Below are 19,781 nucleotides of genomic sequence, written 5' to 3'. Positions count from 1 at the left end.
GATTATTATCAGATCAGATTCAGATTAAATTTATTTCAAATTTGTGGCCCGTAGGCCAAATTACATGAAATATTACATTTGCATTGTTTATATTAAAAGACATAAAAAACATATAAAATATACATAAAAACACCATAAAATTACTCAAAGAAATTAATTGCACTTGTTGAGGCAAAATCTCACACTCACACTCACACTCATACAGCTCTCACACACCTACATATCCACCCCCACCTTACATACACTCACACCCAAACTATGAGCCCTCCATACACACCCCACACACACCACAGATGCACTAAAGAATTAAATTTAATAAAACAGTAATTAATAAATAACAAAATATTGCACATAAATTGGACCAGCCAAATTATAAGGGACAAATTGAATACATCAAGATAAAATGCTGTCATAAAATCACATTTAAAACACACACGCTGAATATGAACATGATGAGATGAAGTAGATGAGTGAGATAGGGTATTGAGCTGTTCCCATATCTTTTTGTTTTGGTTCTGGGGTCCTGATACTTATTGCACTGTCTACTCTAAAGGTCATATTGTGTGTCCTCATATTGTGTGGAAACCATTCTGAGTACCTATCAGATTTGGCACATTTTTGAGCAAACTGTGTACAGAGATGTAGTCTTCTATCATTCAAAGTTTGGAGTTCCAACTGATCAAGGGAATCTGTGTAGGATGAGTAATTAGCATCAAGGATAATGCGGCAAGCCCTCTTTTGATGATGACAGACATGGAGTGTTGGAAATACAAGCCAGCTGAATTTGTAGTAGAGGATCTTCTGATGTGCTCCAGCCTAAGATTTCCCAGAAGTGAAATATATTTTGAGATCTTCAATAATTATGCTCCATTCATGTTAAAACATTGAGATTCAATAACAGAATCATGATATCATCTAATCAATCCATTATCTCCAGACCAACATGGATCGCAATGATCATCTTACCTGCAGCACTTTCCCTCTTTTTCGCCCTATCAACCAAAGTTTGTGTCTGCATCTGAAAGGCATGGGTCATCTTACAAAGTCTCAGCAAATGCTTGGATCTGTAAAAAAATAAATTTACAATGAATAAATACAATATTAGATTATTACTTGACTAATTGGCTTGAAACTGAAAGCTGAAACATAGCATAAAATTGAGGTAAAATAGCTCAAATTGGGTGGAAATAAAAGAAAGTACGTAAATTTGAGCAACTGAAAAAGCTGAAATCCGATAAAAAGCTGAAACATTTCAGGTCTGTATATAAACATAATGGAAAGACACAAAACCGGACAAATTCATGAAAGAATGCCACATTCAACGCTGAATAGATAAAGGTCTGGTTATATGAATGATGAAGCAGCAGATACAAGTTATAAATTGTTAAAGAGCCTTATCATCTTCTCCCATAGTTGGCATTCCTTTAATATGACAGAGCTTGAGTATCATTCATGCTAAAGACATTCGGTGTTGTTTAATTGGATGAATTCATCTTCAAAAAAAATAAAAATCTTCTGGAAATCACTTGTATTGATAATCTGTTTCTTTCTAGTCAAATATTCACATTACCATCTGAAATATCAACATTTAATGAACTCACATGTCCATTGAAAATATATTGGTCTTAAATTCAATAGGATGGGTTCTTACTCAATAATTAAAGGTACGTTTCATGATCCACAGCCTCATCCCCCACTTGACTCCCCAAAAAAAAAAGATTTTTATACCACTGGAAACCTCTGGCTACATAATGTTTATATACAAAAAAAATTTCTTGCAGATAGTTTAGCAAAAATATCGTCAAATTTGAATTACGTTCCAGTATACCAAAACAAAATCACAACATAGTGGCCTATGGAACAATGTAATACACATAATCATGCATAACTCGCAAACACAAAATTGGAATCAACTGAAATTTTGTGAATAAGCTTTTTTCATGGATATTTACTGAAAAATTTCACAAAAAGAGTATGCTAGGATCACAAAATACTCCTTTAAGGAACTGAGATTCTTCTTGGAAGAAGTACTTACTTAGCTTCACTCGATGTGTAGTAGGTGATCTTGCGACCTTCAGCACCTTCCACCTGGAGTTCAAACTTCTTTTTCTATAGGTAATGAATACGGATATAGTTGTTACGATAGCTAATTAAGGCCTATTAAATGCTTCAATTTAGTCCACATATTTTTAATAATACCTTCCCCATCAACTTCAGTCTCAACCAAAATGTTACTTGCCATCAGAAACATTTAAATAATTGGTTTCAATTATTTTTCGACAAGTATGTGTGGATTGTGCTTCTGAACCCTTGCCCATTTCCAAGTGTAATTTTACTAAAAACAGGAACCCATATCTACGGATTTCCAACTATAGGGACCCATATCCAAATATTTTCCGAAAGTAGAGACCATATCTAAGGATTTGAGGTTGAAAGTAGTAAGTAACATGTTTTTCACACATACACTGCAGCACCGGAATTTTTGAACAACAGACCAATATCTAAAGATTTTTTTCTTCAAAATATAGACACATGTCAGGGAATTTTCGGGAAAAGCACTACCACTGGAGCGGCACATCCCTGTATGCCTGTACTCTGTGAGTAGTACCCTCCCCACCAGGTCTTTAAAAGGGTATTTTGCAATTAAGTACTACAGGAAGTAACATTACAATAATACATGTAAGTCTCATGTCTTGTACCCAGTAACCAAATTTGCAAATAAAATATTCCTTCTGTGAACCAAAAAGTGTATATACAATAGATTAGGCTGTTTGCATCACACATTGTTGGAAAATTTAAATACTGCATAAGTATACTTATTCTTTCAACTCTGTGGCATATTTCTCATTTCTATGTTAAACTCATTAACATTATTTGCTAGTTCTTACCTGGAAAACCAATCTTTTGATGATTCCCCATGAGTATTCACATAGTGGGTATTTACCCTCTCCTGAATCCTAGAAAGGAGAAAGAACAACACCAAGAATCAGATATTGTATACATAAGATGATTTAGAAGCTCATATTTCAAACAAATGTTGTATTGCAATCAATTCATCTCATTCATACCCATGATTAAATCGCCAGAATAAAGTGTTTACAAATGTTGTCATGTGAACCATCAACTAGGTCCTGTGGTTCTTGATTATGTTGTAAAGAGGGCTGAAACAACACTTTTGTAAAATGTACATAACTCATTAAAACAACAATAATTCCTAGCGAGTGTGTAGAAGAATTCAAATACCACAGATATACTTTTGTAGGTCCTGTGGTTCTTGATTATGTTGTAAAGAGGGCTGAAACAACACTTTTGTAAAATGTACATAACTCATAAATAACAATGAACAAAGCAAGTTTTCAAAGTATATGATTTGTAGAATGAACTTTTGCAAAACATCAAAGTGTTATTTTTCAATAATATATTGATTTAGATAATGAAAATCAATTTTTTTGGCTGTTTCAACCAAAAATACCTAGTGTACCCTTAATTTGGCACAACTTTAGAACAAACAGTATAAATCTGCTTCATGGAATTACAAATTTGCATATGCGTGTGTGGCAAGCACATGCAACACTCAACATTATTTCAATCACCAACTTGATGTAAATGTATCCATTCAATTACCCATGCAACCACTGCATTATATCACTCTACCATTTAATGAAATGATTGTTGTGTCTTTGCAGACTGATAAACCTACCTCATATAACTGAATACCTTTCGTACATATCCCTAGCCAAATGGACGGTGACTGTTCTGTTTTTGTCTGTAATATAAAAAAAGACAAAAGCACTATGAATAAATACACAAATAATTTAACAAAACTGTCAACTGTTATAGTCCCTGCACAAGCAGGTATTTCAGAGTTTTTACTCTGGTATATCTGCCTACATGTATGCATGTCATGTTTCCATTTGTAAATTCATGTTTAAGTGTGTGATGCATAATTCTTCTTCCCCCTGAAAAATATCATTTTAAAATGTAAGATATAGTAATTTATGGTTTACTGATCCTGACTACTCAACCACAAAAACATTTTTCTCAAAGAATATGAGCACTTGATTCAATAATACCTGTGTAGGTCCTTTGTTATATAATGAATCTACACTTTAACATGTAGCAAATTTCTTGCAAATACTATCCAGACCAATTATCATCATGTGTTTTGTGTTTGACATGCCGATGAATAAATATTTCAATCTCGTTAACAAATGCCATCAAAAATGGATACAACCATAAAAATAACTCAAGGTTAGCAAATTATTCAAAATTGATATCTGTATTCAAGCTGCTGACATAAATTACTATATAATTTATTATATTTATACTTTGGTTCATGCAATCTGTAGTTTCTATTAAATTGTATACTGGGAATACGAAATCAGCACCACACACTGGCTGAAAAGAACCAAAATACTTCAATATCATAAAAGGTCAAGTTCAAATCTGACAGGTCATCAATCTACTTTTGTACCGTTTCCTTTATCAACCATTCCAAATTGCTGCTCTGTCAAAGCAATCTAGCAACAACAATTTTTCAATACAGAATGGTATTTTTGGGCTTTGTTCCCTAAAAAAGTGAGCCAACAAAACACTCTGCATTCATGAATATGGAAATCAAAACTTTGCTAAGATCCTGTTTAAAAGTTTGTTCTTGCATATATTGTATTTTAACCAATTCCATTGTTGATAACCTTTTTTGTTGTATTTCGAGTTGCTTGATCCTATTTTGTTTATAATCTGTAAATTTTGAGTACATTTTAAATATTTATGATGTTGCAATGGAATGTAATATGAACATTTGCATGATGTAGGCCCATAACCAGAGGGGCAGACCCCACCCCCCCATCCCCAAATGCCCCAAAAGTACCCTTTTTTTACCCATTTGCGACCATAGAGAGCGAAAAATTGGGGTGTTTTATGCCTTTTTGGTCAAAAAAGGTCCAAATTTTGGTAAAAAGTCCAATTTTTCAAAATCTGCCCCCTGGTCCAAAAAGGTCCAAATCCTGGTTCTGGGCCTGGCATGATGGTCTGTTTGGAAAGCAGAGCTTGTCAGCTGTTGTACCTTCAATAAAGATAAGATTACTATCTTCATTGTACTTCTATCAATAGCAAATTCTTCAAGTGTGCAAAAATCCTTTAAAATGTTCATATTTTTAAACAAAAAAAGTCATATCTAGAAACCACAGGTGCATATCTTGCATATTTATGGACAAAGATAACAACACCTAGACAAGGTATGTTTGGTTCCATTTTATAGCTATTCAATTATGTGATGGAATGTTCACCACACACATACAAAACTAACAACAATTGCTTTTTTCCCCCAAAATAACAGATTTGCATTTTTGCAAGACAAAAAGCGACATAGTGATACCAAGGTTAGATCAAGAAACAATCAACAGAGCCCGATTTCTGAAGAGTTTTTATCCCAAATCAGGCTGTGCATGTTGGTAGTACCGTATTACTATTTACTATTAGTAAAAAAAGTATTTATAAGCAAGGTTTAGTAGTATAAGGTTGGCAGCGAGGCACCCCATTTTTTGCACTATGTGCAATTTTGGCACTTTTTTGCACTATTTTGAACTTTTTTGCAGCTTTGTGTAACTTGGGGTGCCCCACTTTTTGTCACCTTGCTACGCGCCTGAACCAGAGGGATGGCTCGAGGGGAGGGCACATCGTCAATTTTTGGTGGGTATGTTCCCCCAGAATTTGGAGATGGTGGGGTCTTTGGAAGCTGACATCATACCGGTAAAGGGGAGTCTTTCGGAGGTGCAAATGGTAAATATCAAGAGTCTTTCTTGGCTTTCTGGTTGAAAATCACCTTGAAAAAACAGAAATGTGCGGAATGAGCAATTAAAGGGTCCAAGAGCTGAAATTATCAAAATCAGGGGTCTTTCAGTCCAAAAATGGATTTTTTCTGCTTTCTGGAGAGCATACCCATATGATCATTATTTTGTGTTATGTGCCTCCCCATTCAAAATGGCAACAAAAACTGGCCCAATTTTGGAATTCAACATAACCCATGATGAAGACACTAGCTTGTTTGACAGTCTATGCAGTAAACCTACACTAGTATCACATGAATATTAGACAAACTTCAAACTTTGTGTGAAATTTGAGCAAATTGAATCTTCAGTTTGGTATGTTTGGTTTGTTAAATTGTTTTGTTCTGGGTATTCTAAAACTTGGTAATTTCAGGTCTAAAAGGAATCTTGTTACTGTGCAACAGCTAAACAGTATTTAAGTTAACACTTGACAACAAGCTGATGAGTTATTTATCTTTTATTTTTATTTTTTTCTAAATTTTTCTAAGTTAAATATTAAATAATTGTCAAAGATGTCACCTAAAAGTCAAGGTGAAGTTTTAAAATATCACTCCATTACCTATTATATCGTAATTTGTCGTCTGTGGTTTTATACAACAGGTTTTTTTGTGAAGTTACAGGAAATATTTGTTTGTCTGTTGCCTAGTACATTTCACCTGTAATGGGTTTCATTGTCACATCATGACCACAATACAACCATAATGAGTACATGATATATTTTGCAGTTTAAGTAGGGAAACCGATACACCTGTGTGTATTGTTTGGACGCACTAATGGATGAGAAAGTCACGCAAACCTGGGTATTAGGTTGTATTGTTTCTACAACATAATAGACTATGCTGACTAATGTAAGGAGGTACAATTGGGTAAATGAAACCTTTTGTTTTGAAACATGTTTGTTTCAGACATTTGTTTGCTTCTGGAAACACAAGTAATGCATTATGCATTGTGATTGTTTCAGAATGTTCGGTTTGACCACATTGCTTGACATCAAATTTCAAGATTTGAATCAATTTTGAAAAAGGTTTTGGTGAAAATTACATTTAAACTTGCTGGTTTTGCTGGTTTGTTAAATGGTAAAGACAGTTTGTTTTTGACTGAATAAGAAAGAAATGCCTGTTTACAATGATTGATCCTGATTAACCAAGTGTTTATTTACCAGGGGCTGGGTATGTGTTATTGGTCATCTACCTGAGCCCATAAATGGCCAAGTTTTTCTTCATAATAATCAATAATAATCCTGTGATACAGATACATGTAAGATACTTTTAGACAGTTCCATATGCAAAATAAGAAAGAAATCAAGTTTGTAATATGGTGTGAATGTTAAGAAGGGTCTTATAATCAATATTTGCATGAATCATTTCCATGCATGAATCAGAGTTCTGAGCTCTACAAAATGTACACTTATTGATTAGCAGAAAATCATGTGTCTCTGCTTCATTGCAGATGTGTTAGAATTAGATTTGTCTGCACTTAACCATGAAAAGCATTATATCCTAGACACCATCTGCCATCACAATATGACTAAATTGCTATGTTCAATGTGATTTTCCTACTGTTTAAAAACACTTTATGCTGGCAAGCTGTTTCAATTCCGATCAAAGCAAATCCCAAAATCAATGGTAAGCTCTCTTTTCAAAATGAAACTTCTGGTCTTAAACAGTGTTTTATTTGATGCTCACTACTAATTTGCACATGCTACATTTTCAGGGCTACATCGCAACTTCGAAGTCTTGAGAGTACATGGTATGTTTGTCACTATTTTAATGCTTTGCACACTGGCTATAGTCTTCAACGTGAAAAGTCCCAAGTTTTGAGATGTTTTCTCAAAATATCAAGAGTGTGCTCAAGAACCACTGAACCAATACAGGGCTTGCTTGTACTCATTTTGATGCATTTTTCATGCTGATTCCAAATATCATCATGAAAATTTACAATTCTGAAATTTTTGAATTTTTGAAGAAAAATTGGAACTTGTCATCTGTAGTCAACACCTGCATGGAGACGGTTAAGCAAATATATACAATACATCCCAACCTAGTGAATGCAATCAAGGGTAACATCAAGGTGAAAATCCAGTCAATAAGAAATGAAACTGAACACATCAATTACTTTTAAAACCAAACTGGCCTGGTTCATCATTAACAATCACCCTGAAACTGAGCATACCAATTTACCTTTAAAACTGGCATAATTGGTCGTTAACAATCAGCATTATTATATGTTAATAAGAGTTTTTTTTTTTTTTTTAGTTATATGCTTGGTGAAGTGTGTGTGACTTTAAGGTACACTTTGGCCAACTTTCATGTCTACATATTATGCTTCAAGTTCTATCACATCAGTTAGAAACTCCTGGTACATGTATCCAGAACTTCATTATAAAGGCTTGCTATCCCAAAAATAGCAGTCCTTATTAAAGTTTGTTCATAGTAGTCCTATGTTGCTAACCTATATCCTGATATTAACCCTAACGCTAAACATGCTTTTTGGCTATCGGAAAGGAAAGAAGGAACATAAAAGGAGAGAAGATAAACAAAGTAGTTACTTGGCACCCCCAGGATTCGAACCTTAGACCCCTCAGGTGCCCGCACAAGATCACCAACTTGTAGCCACCAGCCACAGGGGTTTCGCTGGCCGGGCCATTACCTGCTGGCCGATTCCCTGCATATATTAATAGGCTGATTGCGTCATGGCATCACATGAAATGCATGCATGCACAATGGTTTTCTTTGTAAGATTCTGTACAATTTTATAGAGATAGGGTTAACACTGAAAACTTTGAACCAGAATTCTTATTACTAATACTCCACAAAAATAATAATAAATGTAGTTGTAAATCTGCATGTAGTCCTACATACATGTATGCTTAAAAAAACCTAGCACTTATCCTAAAAGCCATGTTGTGAACTACATTTTTCCCACAATCCAAAAGTATGATATAAACATGTACAATGTACCTTTAAATGTGCCTTTAAGTTGGCATAGTCAGATGAGCCTTTAATATGTTAAACCTAAGCCAAGTCTTGCATGTCATAACATCAAGTCACATTTGAGTTGATTTAATAGACCATGTGTCAAGGGCATAATATACACTCCAAGAAAGAGAAACGAGATTGCAATTTTCAGCACGTAGCACATTTCAGTCTTCATAATCGTTGACTTAATTTTTCCCGTAATAACATGGGATTTGAAAACTACATGTATCATACTAACATGATTTTATGTATCTTTGATCCAGTTTTTGTACCTATTATATCTAATGGATTATAAGAGAGTAGTAAAATTATACCAAAATTGCATTATTGAAAATGTTTTATAAGATTCATGAATTGTCATTCATCTGTGTACCAATTTTGTGAAAGATAGGATTTGTTAAATCTTTCCCTAGAGAAACCCTTTTCAGAGGGCTAAGCTTTCAGAACTCTAGCGAGTGCCATCTTCATTGGTTCTGAAGATGGCACTTGGCAGAGTCCGAAAGCTCAGCCCTTTGAAAAGGACTTCTCTAACGAAAGATTGAATCCTACTCATGTTTACCGATTAATTTCAAATTGCCAATTTCAACAAAGTTAAAGAAAGGTAAAGAAAGAAAATTACAATAATTTCTTAAATACGAATTGAACCCATGACTTTGTGACTGCTTAACACATGAAGTGCTTCATAAACCAGCAACCACATAAAAACCTGAAGAGGCACATCTCTTCACCCTGTAGGTTCTTGTTTCCACATTTCTCCAGAAATAAACACACATCAGGGGCCAATTTTACAAAGATTTTTACCAATTATATTGTTAGTTAGTCATAAGAAAAATATGTGTATGTTTCATCCTTGTAACTTTACCATGGGTTCATGTTACGAATCCTCATTTCTTATGCACACCACACACACAGTAGCAAAGTAGGGCCTTTTTTATTATGGTAAAAAGGATTAACTGACTTCAAACTTAAACAGATTTTGCTAATTAAAACGTATCATAATATCGATAGAAATTAACTAGGTCCTGGCCTATATTCTTGGCACAAGGTCCGTTTTCTTGCCCTTTGAGAAACTTAAGTTTAACTCCTCAACCAAGAAAAACGAGTTGACTGTGCAATAAATTTATTTCAGCTTTCATATGATATACAGGGTATGTGTACACTAGTAGCCACTTCAGTGCAAGGTACTGCTATCCTATGAACCCATCAAAGTTGTATATTCTGACAGCTGCCTTTAACCATATATCTACATCAAAAGGCCCAGGCATAAGACAAACATTGTGAAATAACCTGCACAACTTCAGATGAATAAAAGAACAGCAATATTACAAATTTGCAAAAAGCCTACCTTATCTGTTAACAAGGACCAATTATTTTATGATGTGTGTATGTGACAAAATTGACTGTGTCTGTTACAGCATATATCTTTTGCATTAATGCATGGCATGTGATAAGTTGTTAAGTATATGCAACACAAAATCAGCCTCCAGGAATACCGGTTCTTATACATTGGTATGCGGTGTTTTGTGATATGAACGGAGGAAATTCACTCAAAGAATGTGCTGAAAGTGGAGGGAATATATCTGATATCATACCATCCACTCCAGCAATGAGAATCCTTGGGAGCACACGACAGGGAACACACAGAACTGTCAGACCACCTGTGAATATAACACCAATAAGTGTGTTATCAGACCACCTGTCAAGTTGATATATGTTTGTAACCAATGTATAAGTGTATTATCAGACCACCTGTCAAGTTGATATATGTTTGTAACCAATGTATAAGTGTGTTATCAGACACTTACAGTGATAATGAGGGGGTACAAGTTGTGGGAGCACACAACAGGGAACACACAGAACTGTCAGACCACCTGTAGTGATAATGAGGGGGTACAAGTTGATATATGTTTGTAACCAATGTATAAGTGAGTTAACATACACATATCAGATACATAACATGCATAATCTGAGACAGAATTAAAAAGATGTCCTGTCAAGAAAAAGTCGTACTGCACAGGTCAGCAACCAATCATGCCTTTGCCCTGAGTGACGCAAAATATCTTTTGAATTCGTCTTAGATTATACTTTGATTTATCTCTAGTTTGGTAGTGGCATACAGTCTGTTCACCTTATAATCAATCAAAATTCTTCAGTTTTTGTCACTGCGCACGTCAATAAAGTCCCAACTAACTCTCGCGTAAATCCCCAAAAGCGAGTGCCAGTCATGCATTACACAACGCGCAAGTAGAGTAAGTGCTGCACCCACCTGCGTGCACGCCATTCTATATCAATAGGCTTACACAATGTTACGATTCATTTTTTCGCCAATTTGAAGTCAAACAAACTGTATGTGTAGAATATATTTCATTGGTCGTAGTATCAAATTACACAGAGAGTACATTCAAGCAAACAAGAACGGGTTACCGGGGGTACTCAGTACAAATGACCATACGGGACGTGCGCAAACATGGGTAGCATTTTCAGCCTTCTGGTATATCAATGACCCCTTTTTCAAAGCCTATTTTGGTATATGAATGGGTCCTTTTTTCAAAATTTTCTCAATTTTTTTCGAAATATATCCCAATTTTTCCTTAATCTAGCCAAAATTTTCAAAATTTGTAAAAACTAAGACAAATTTGGGTAAATTCGGCCAAAAATTTTGACTTTTGGTATATCAATGGGTCCAAATTTCTTGAAAAATTGGTATATTTATGGGTCTACTTCCAAAATCTCAGCGGCACGTCCCTACCAAAACCAAACTTGAGTACCCCCCCCCCCCCGGGGGTTACCAGCACGAACAAAGTGTAGACTTCAAGAACTCAACATTGATTAAACCAGTTCCTTACCTTTTTAAGTCTATAAAAATGCATTGCATGTTCAGCAGTATTAGATGCTTCCCTGATGAAAGCCTTTTGTGCATACACCCTACTGGTTCCCTTCTGATCAAGATGCATGGCTGGTACGTGCTTCACAAAATAATCCTCCCCTCGTCTCTTGATTACCTACAAATTGGAAAATGTACAAAAGGAATTTATCATTCAAATATGTTGGATTGTTGCTTTTACCGAGTCTGTTCACAATACACTAGGTAAATTCAAATTGGACACAAATAAATAACATTCGCATCCCCACATATATCACTCAGTTTCACTCAAAACCTGAAATTTATGAGAAAAACCTGAAAAAGCATGTGAATGCAGGCCAAAAAGCCTGCATTCACATATAGGCTGAAAATAAAAAATGCTGGAATTTGGACTCACAAAAAAGGGAATTCAAGCTAAATCCTGAAAAGTGTCATCTCTGCATCCCATACCAAATCAACATATCCAGATGGTCTTGATACCAGTCCAGTCAAGGAAGTGTTGAGGATCTTGGGGACAGATTAAACATGGATACTGCCAGGTCATTCCCAGTTGGGAAAATTTTAATGAGATCATTTTTCAATCCGGCCAAAACAAATTATGACATGGACAGTCCGGGTTCAGGGAGTTAGCTGCCGGATTTGTTCGGGTCAGGGAATTCAAAAAGTATGCCCTGCTCATCTTTAATCACAACCTACCCAAGGTGGAAAGTAACTGCTTGGTTTGAAGTAATGCCCTGTGTGATTTTCCTCTGAGAAGTTACCCATATCAGCCTGCAGTGCATACGATGCCAGCACAAAACAAGCTTCCTCCCGACATAATACTGGTGCGGAAAGCACATTATTCTTTAGTTGGTAGTAATAATGGTGCCTCGTCAGGTCCTCTCTGTGGGGGAAACATGAACAAAAGCATCAATATTTTGCATTCTTTTCTTTGAAATACATTTTATAATATCATTTTATGAGTATGTAAAGCTTTGTTGGCATCTGCATAGCCAGCCATTGTCTTTCCATCCACTACTGTTAACTAGTATGATGGACGAAAAACACATACTTTTGATTGGAACAGATTTGTTATACTGAGACCAGCTTTTGTGGACACATTTTGTGCACACACAAAAATATTACTACTTTACAGTTAATAAATTTGTTAAGATTTGAACTTACTTGAGAAGGGAAACATGTTCCACATATAATTGCACTTTGAAGTAGACACTGAGTAGAGGCTTGCCAGATTTGTCCAATCCCTAAAAAAAAATGAAACAAAAAATAACAAAGTACAATAAATGATATTAGCAAAATATAAATGAAATATAGGTTTTACAAAGTTTGTTTAAATCAAAAATCTAACTGTATGGATAAATCATGGAATTTATAACACATGTGCACTACAGATTTTACAGTTGCCTAAAATTATTGTTAAAGCCATATCATAACATTTGCTGAGGAGAACGCCCTCACAAAAATTTTAAATTCAGGTTTTTACACGATTGTAATGTACTTTAGTAAACAAAGATTCTCTGCAAAAATCAAGACTTTAGGTGCTGTAGTTTTGTCAAAATCCAAGATTTTGAATAAACCACCTGAATCAGCGTTTTATTATTACGATAGAAATATTAGTTGAACGCATATGCGATGTCAACACAGTACTACGTACACGGTGTGCGGGACACACACACGCCAGAGGGTCGTACCATATAACAACCGCCGGCGTGACATGCATTGGCGCTAGTTGTAAATTCCGATTTTCTTTGCTTTACCTCACTTGTTTGGCTCAAAATTAAAAGGGGACATATCTGACAGTAAATGCTAATATTTTATTGAAAATTAATACTAATCTATTTTTAAAGAAATGTTATAATATGGCTTTAATTTGTTTACAAGTAAATTTCTCACAATTAATAATCAATTAAATTTTATGATGACAATAATTCATTGCAACATATTGTATAAAAATACAACTTTATTAGAAACAGGCCTGCCAAATTCCTCAAAATACAACCATTTTTGAACCAAATTAATCACAAAATTCTTGAGACACAGCCAAATACCCTCAAATTATTGGCCATATCCCAGTAGTACACTGACACTGATCAGTTTAGTCCAAATTCCTATTCAACATTCCATGGGTGAAAAATTAACTCAAGGGTTTATGAAATAAAGGGAAAATAAGTCGCCTATACATAATTCCAACATAATTTCAATAATGTAATTACAATGTATATAAATGGGCCTTTACATTCAAATATCTTAAAGTTCATTCACCGTAAGACTTTCTGGGGTTGAGTATTTGATCAAAGAGGATTAGGGGGTACTACATGTACTATCATGTCAGATTGTTTTTCAAATGCACATTAAAATGACATCTCCTTAGCCTTCCAAATGCCACAGATAGCTAATGTTTTTGAACTTTACTGTTGAAAATTGGCCTTAAAGGTCAAAATGTCAAGACAATTTTAAATGTTTTTATTACTCAAAATTGTTTGAAAGGTAAATTTTTCGACATTGTATGTGGTTGCTTTTGTGGAAGGAGGGATTTACTTCATTTCAAAGGAGGTGGTCAATTCCATAAAGGGTTTGAGAGTTTGCTTGAGGGCTTCATGACCATTGGTGGCACAAGGCAAGGATGTTTTTTTTTAAATCTGGATGTTTTTTTGTTCTGATGGAAGGGGGAGCAAATATGGAGAGGGCAAATTCCCCCATGACCCATTGGCCTTTGGCGCCATCACTGTTCATCACACTTCCAAAATTTTATTGAAGGGGGAATCCCCATCATAGAGGACTATACTGCAACAGTAAGCTTTGCTACATTGTACTAGTGTTCGTTCATCATTTTTGCATCATCCAATCCAGTCAATATGAACTATGCAACTCACTAGGATCCACAACATGCTCATCTATCAGAGTACAGAATACAGTTGCACATTCATTGAATGACCTTTGAAAATTTGGCTGCACAAACTCATACTCTGCAACTTGATGGCAAATTTTGCTCTATGATTGTTTAATTGAGTTTATTGAACTATGGCATTGGGATGAGGCCATTGTGGTCCATAGTGACTTGCGAACATTGTATGCCCCAAGACTCCATTCACAGATGTTGGGTGTTGCAGATAGCCAAGCATGTATTTTTGCCAGGCTCTTTTTCCCACGTTGGTTTCACACACAAGAATCCAGGTTAGCTAGATATGGAGGCCAGCCTGCCAATTTTCACTTTGACCGGGTGTTGGGGTTTTTTTTTGTGAAATATTTTTGGATTATGGCATGGGAAAAGTTAATAATTAGACTGCATGCATGATGAAATGGGCTGTAATCATCAGAAGATATTTAATGAATTCTTTTATCTTTCTAAGAAAAGCTCTGCTATAAACCCATAGAGCAGGATATCAACCCACAGACATTTTTCTAACCTTCCAAATCTGTAAAATGTGTCAATAAAAAGGTAAAAGTCAGCAGTCTTGAAATATGGGTTACATACATGGTATGCAAACATACCTATATTGTAACGTCAGCTGCCCTACATACTCTCATATCTCAAAAGGCTGCCTTTTTCGATTTTTGTATTATTGTCATCTAATTGTAATGAGATACACTAGTATAAAATTAACTTAATATATTAATTTATGGTATTATTACAATATTACAATTTTGTGTCCATTCATAAAAAGAGAGAAGCATGATGAAATCTAAAATAACAACATGAAATACAATCAATGATAAAAATCCCACAAGGCAGCCTTTTGAGATACAAGAGGATGCCATGCAGACTGACAATTTGTATACATGAATGCATTCAAAAGTACAATCAACTTACGAACCCACCTTGTGATGCTATAAGTTTCTTGCTGATCAATTATTTTGATTTTACATTGTATGTGGCATACTAATCAATAATTGGTTATCAGATAACCATTACAAAGTTGTGAATGGAATGTTGTTATAGCTAATCTGTGTTTGTTGTGTGGTTTTTTGGTTGAGAAAGTTTTTAAGACAAGACAATCTGCAATCTCATGCTGATGTAATTGTGGTAAACTTGTTAATGATAAATCTTTGTGTGCAATGTGGATCATCGTTTGACGTGATAAGTGAATAATTTGAACTATTTTCTCAGAACAATGAACACCTTTACTTTGGGATGTGTCAATTGAGTCCTGATTTTTCTGCTCTCTCCATTCATTGCTCATATTAATATTGTTCATTTGTTTTAACCAAAAATCTTCAATTTTTAAAAATCTATGGTTTAACCAAACTTATTTATAAAATACTAGGATTTATATATACATTTTTTGTACCCATTGATTAATATAATAATTTCTGCATGAAAATCAATGAAAGTGAGGATGAAAGTACAGTATGGGTCCATTTTTCAAGATATTGGCTTCATGGCTCCATATGAAAAAGAACTTAAGTGAAAGTTACTGGTCATCATACTATGTAAGGTATGTGTGGCTCCCTGGCTCATCCTGATGTGAAATTGCAAAATGGCATGACATGTCATGACCTTGACTTTGATTCCCATACCTGTTGGCATAGCAGCTAGCTTTTGTCACTGATCGCTTTTGTGTGCTCTTGTGACTCCACTGGCTTTTGCCCTATACCCGCAAGCACTCTGTGGGAATGCATGATGAACTCTTTCAAAGTTTAGACTCTTGCTGTCACAGGACACATTTTGTGGAAAGTGAAGAATCAAAAGTAATTAACTGATCATTTGTTTAATTTTGATTGACTGATCAATTGGTAGACACTCTCACTATGGATCACACAACCATAACGGGCAAAAACGGGCGATTTTACTACATATAGGCCTAATGCGTGTGGGGACTGAAGTTTGAGACAAACTATTATTAAGATGGCCTAAATATACATTGTAAAGTGGCATGCTTTGAGATTTCCCAGTATCATACATGTACCGTGTACTGCATGAGTGAAAAATACATTTGAATATGTTTATTTCAGATCCTCGCATATATTAGTGTGTGTCTTGCATTGTCTTCCGCCCTGCTAGGGTGAAGCATATAGGCCGCCTCCTTCATTATTTATGGTTATTTTCTGGGAAACATACACAATTAATTGTTCCTCCACAACTGCAATATTTTTCCCATCATTTGACCATTTCTTATTATATGGTTGCATTTTTTTATATGCCAGATTATTGTCCTTCAAATTGCAACATTGCAATAATGGTTCCTGATCCCGAGTTCCCTACATATTATTTTGCAGGCATGCCGATTGCCGAATCTGTTTACCTTGTTAAATTTTCTGTTTGGATCAGACAATTTTGATATATCTCAAACAGTGTCATCAAACTGTGTATCAGGGTGAGTCTCCTTTTTGAATGGACACATGGGACCTACATTGTACAAGCATGGGCATGGTTTAATGCTTAAAATGTATCTACTGAGCAAATACCTTCAATTTGTACATTATCTAATATTGAATCCACCACATGTTACAAGTTGTTAGCTTAAATTCAAAAGAGCATTTTAGCTTTGCTGGCAGAGATTTTATAGCTTGCCGCTCTAATTGGGAGAAAATTGCCAAGAGCCTACCCATCTCTTAGCGGCATACCAAGGTGGATTACGTTTGAACTTTAACCAGGTATATTTAGAATCCGGCTTGAACTTGTCTTATTCACAGGGCATTCCTTAGTACGTGAAGTCATTTGGAGGTCTGATAAACCTCAATGCTTGTTGTGTAGGCAATATGAGCAGGGTTTTTTCCAAGGGTTAGGCCTACTAAACAGGGAGAGATTTAAGGGGAATTTTGTGTACAGGACTTACACAAATAGAATAACAAATCAAGATCAAAATGATTCCAACATATTCCAGGTTTTTAGGGCAAGAATGGCAAGGATTTAGTTCAGGCATGTGATGTGGGCTAAAGCTGATGAACATGGTTAGATTTTTCATAGTTTAAAGCTTTTGAATATGGTTAAATTGTGTCAAATACGCCTATTTTACCATGCTTTACATGTACCAACATATTGCTATCACAGTGGTTCATTTAGAATTGGGTAAATGAATCATGAAAGTACTCCGTCCTTCGGAGGGGACGTTAAGCCGTCGGTCCCGTGTGCAGAGAGCCATACCTGTACATGTATCTCGCAGCCAGTTTCGAAAAGAGTAGGGTGTTAACCCCTGAATGTTCCCAACCCGTCCCGGCGTTCAAATGGACCCCAATGGAAATAAGCTTCAATAGAGGCTTTCTTGGGTTATCCAGGGTTCTCACAACCCGAACAAATCAAATCAAAAAAAAAAAAAAAGTTCTCATTGACTTATTCTCAACTTTATTGTTCAGGGACACAAACATTGGCCTACCCCATCCCAGTTTGTTATATTCCTTCACATTTTACAGTTAGTCTGAGGGCCGAATACTGGAGTGGAGAGCAGTTGGTGGGCATGAATTTGACCTACAGGCCCTCTGAGGATGGGTTGGGATTTGGGAATGTATCCCAAGAACGTATCCCGGGAATGTATGCGTGGCTTTATTAATGAGAATAACAATGCCAATGACCATGACCATCATGACAACAACAGCATTCAAGACTTTTCACAGGGGAAGCTTCCCCTTCTCCCTGGCTAAATGCTACTGCCCCCCCAATACATGCACGCAAGTTGGCCTATAAACAGAAGGCTACAAACAACTCTTCAGTTATCCCTGATCCAGTCAATCATTCCACTACAACAAATATTGGAATGTCCTTTAATTTTCTTCTTAACATTCTTTATTCTGAATGCTTCCATTATCAGCCCAATCATGCTAATGGCACTAATCTATTGAACCTTGCATTAAATCATCATTGTAGCATGCTTGTGATTGACTGTTCTTTTCCACATTTTATTTCTTCAAAGTATGTTGATAGGATGAGCATATTGTCATGCATAAGTGATTGTTATCATTTATGAAGGTTTTCTATTTAACAATCAGAATACCCAACTTACTCAAGTTATATACTGCCTTCATCGTGCATGTGGACATGCACATGTTTAAAAACCTTGGGCCATTATTATTATTATTATGAAATTATTATTTTAATGATCAATCAATCGTAATTATTAGGCTAATCACAACCACCTCCCTCATTCTGGCTAAGCTATTTTGTGTTACATTTTGAACCTTCTTAGCCTCAAATAATGCTTTAAAAAAATGCAAAAACTCTAAATGCACTTACAAAAGTTTACATTTACATTGTTTTTTTCTTTCTAAAAAATAATAATACCAACACAAAAGATTTATACATAAATTGACAATTTGTATCTGAAGTTCAAGAACAGAAAATGAGCATTGAAATAAAGGATGGGGAAAGTTAAAAGTTACGCTAGGATCCACAGCATGCTCATCTATCAGGGCATAGTTCTTTAACCCCAAGCAATACATTTGTACATTCTTTGAATGACCTATGCAAATTTGGGTACCAAAACTCATACTCTGCAACTTGAGGTCAAATTTTGCACTATGAGTGTTTAATTGAGATTATTGAACTATGCCATTGGGATGAGGCCATTGTGGTCCATAGTGTTAAAACTTACAAAAACAAAAGTGAGTCCTGTTTAGACTGAAGTGAGTCCCCGACTAAATTCAGGTGAACCAGGTATTACTTTTTTTCCCAAAACTGCATCTTGGTGGAATAACTCTTATTTTTACCCTTATTCTTATAAAAACATAGGCCTCTTACATATCAAAGAAGCTCCATTCCTAGAAAGAAACAATGTCTAGAGTTTTTGGACCACACAATTTTATAAGTAGGCCTACCTAAAGAAAATCATGTGATTTAATAATTTATATAAATATATATTTTTTAATGTAACAAAACAACATTCATTGCGATATTAAAGGACCATGTTGGGTTTTCCAGTTAGCCACGTCACTGCATAAATATCTGTTGAGAACAGAGTTGCCATTTTCAGATCAAATGTGCAAACATTACTGTACCAAGGACATTTTTCACCAAATTCAAAGAAATCACCAAATTTTGCACTTCCTGAATTGAAGTGGTGACAAAGACACTTAAAAAGAGTAATTCAGCACTTCAACAATTTGAAAACCTGTGAAAATCTGCAAAACGAAATATACCATGGAAAACTGCCACACCCTGAAACTTTTAATAATAATATA

The 19,781-nt window shown here is 35.3% G+C and overlaps 1 protein-coding gene across 2 annotated transcripts in view; it reads right to left on the bottom strand.

Moving 5' to 3' along the window:
- Positions 1–19,781, bottom strand: part of LOC140153079 (uncharacterized) — a 52,947-nt gene that overhangs the window by 3,939 nt on the left and 29,227 nt on the right. For both annotated transcript variants that reach the window (XM_072175696.1, XM_072175695.1), the window contains exons 5-11: positions 12,834–12,913; positions 12,366–12,552; positions 11,653–11,808; positions 3,701–3,766; positions 2,889–2,957; positions 2,036–2,109; positions 967–1,064 (exon numbers count right to left, since the gene is read on the bottom strand). In XM_072175696.1, the coding sequence (XP_072031797.1) occupies positions 967–1,064; positions 2,036–2,109; positions 2,889–2,957; positions 3,701–3,766; positions 11,653–11,808; positions 12,366–12,552; positions 12,834–12,913 (730 nt within the window). The remainder of the gene's footprint in view (positions 1–966; positions 1,065–2,035; positions 2,110–2,888; positions 2,958–3,700; positions 3,767–11,652; positions 11,809–12,365; positions 12,553–12,833; positions 12,914–19,781) is intronic.

Source organism: Amphiura filiformis, chromosome 5 (genome assembly GCF_039555335.1).
Source record: "Amphiura filiformis chromosome 5, Afil_fr2py, whole genome shotgun sequence".
NCBI classification, from domain to species: domain Eukaryota; kingdom Metazoa; phylum Echinodermata; class Ophiuroidea; order Amphilepidida; family Amphiuridae; genus Amphiura; species Amphiura filiformis.
Note: the sequence above shows the minus strand (reverse complement) of the source record. Positions and strands in the feature narration are given on the sequence as shown.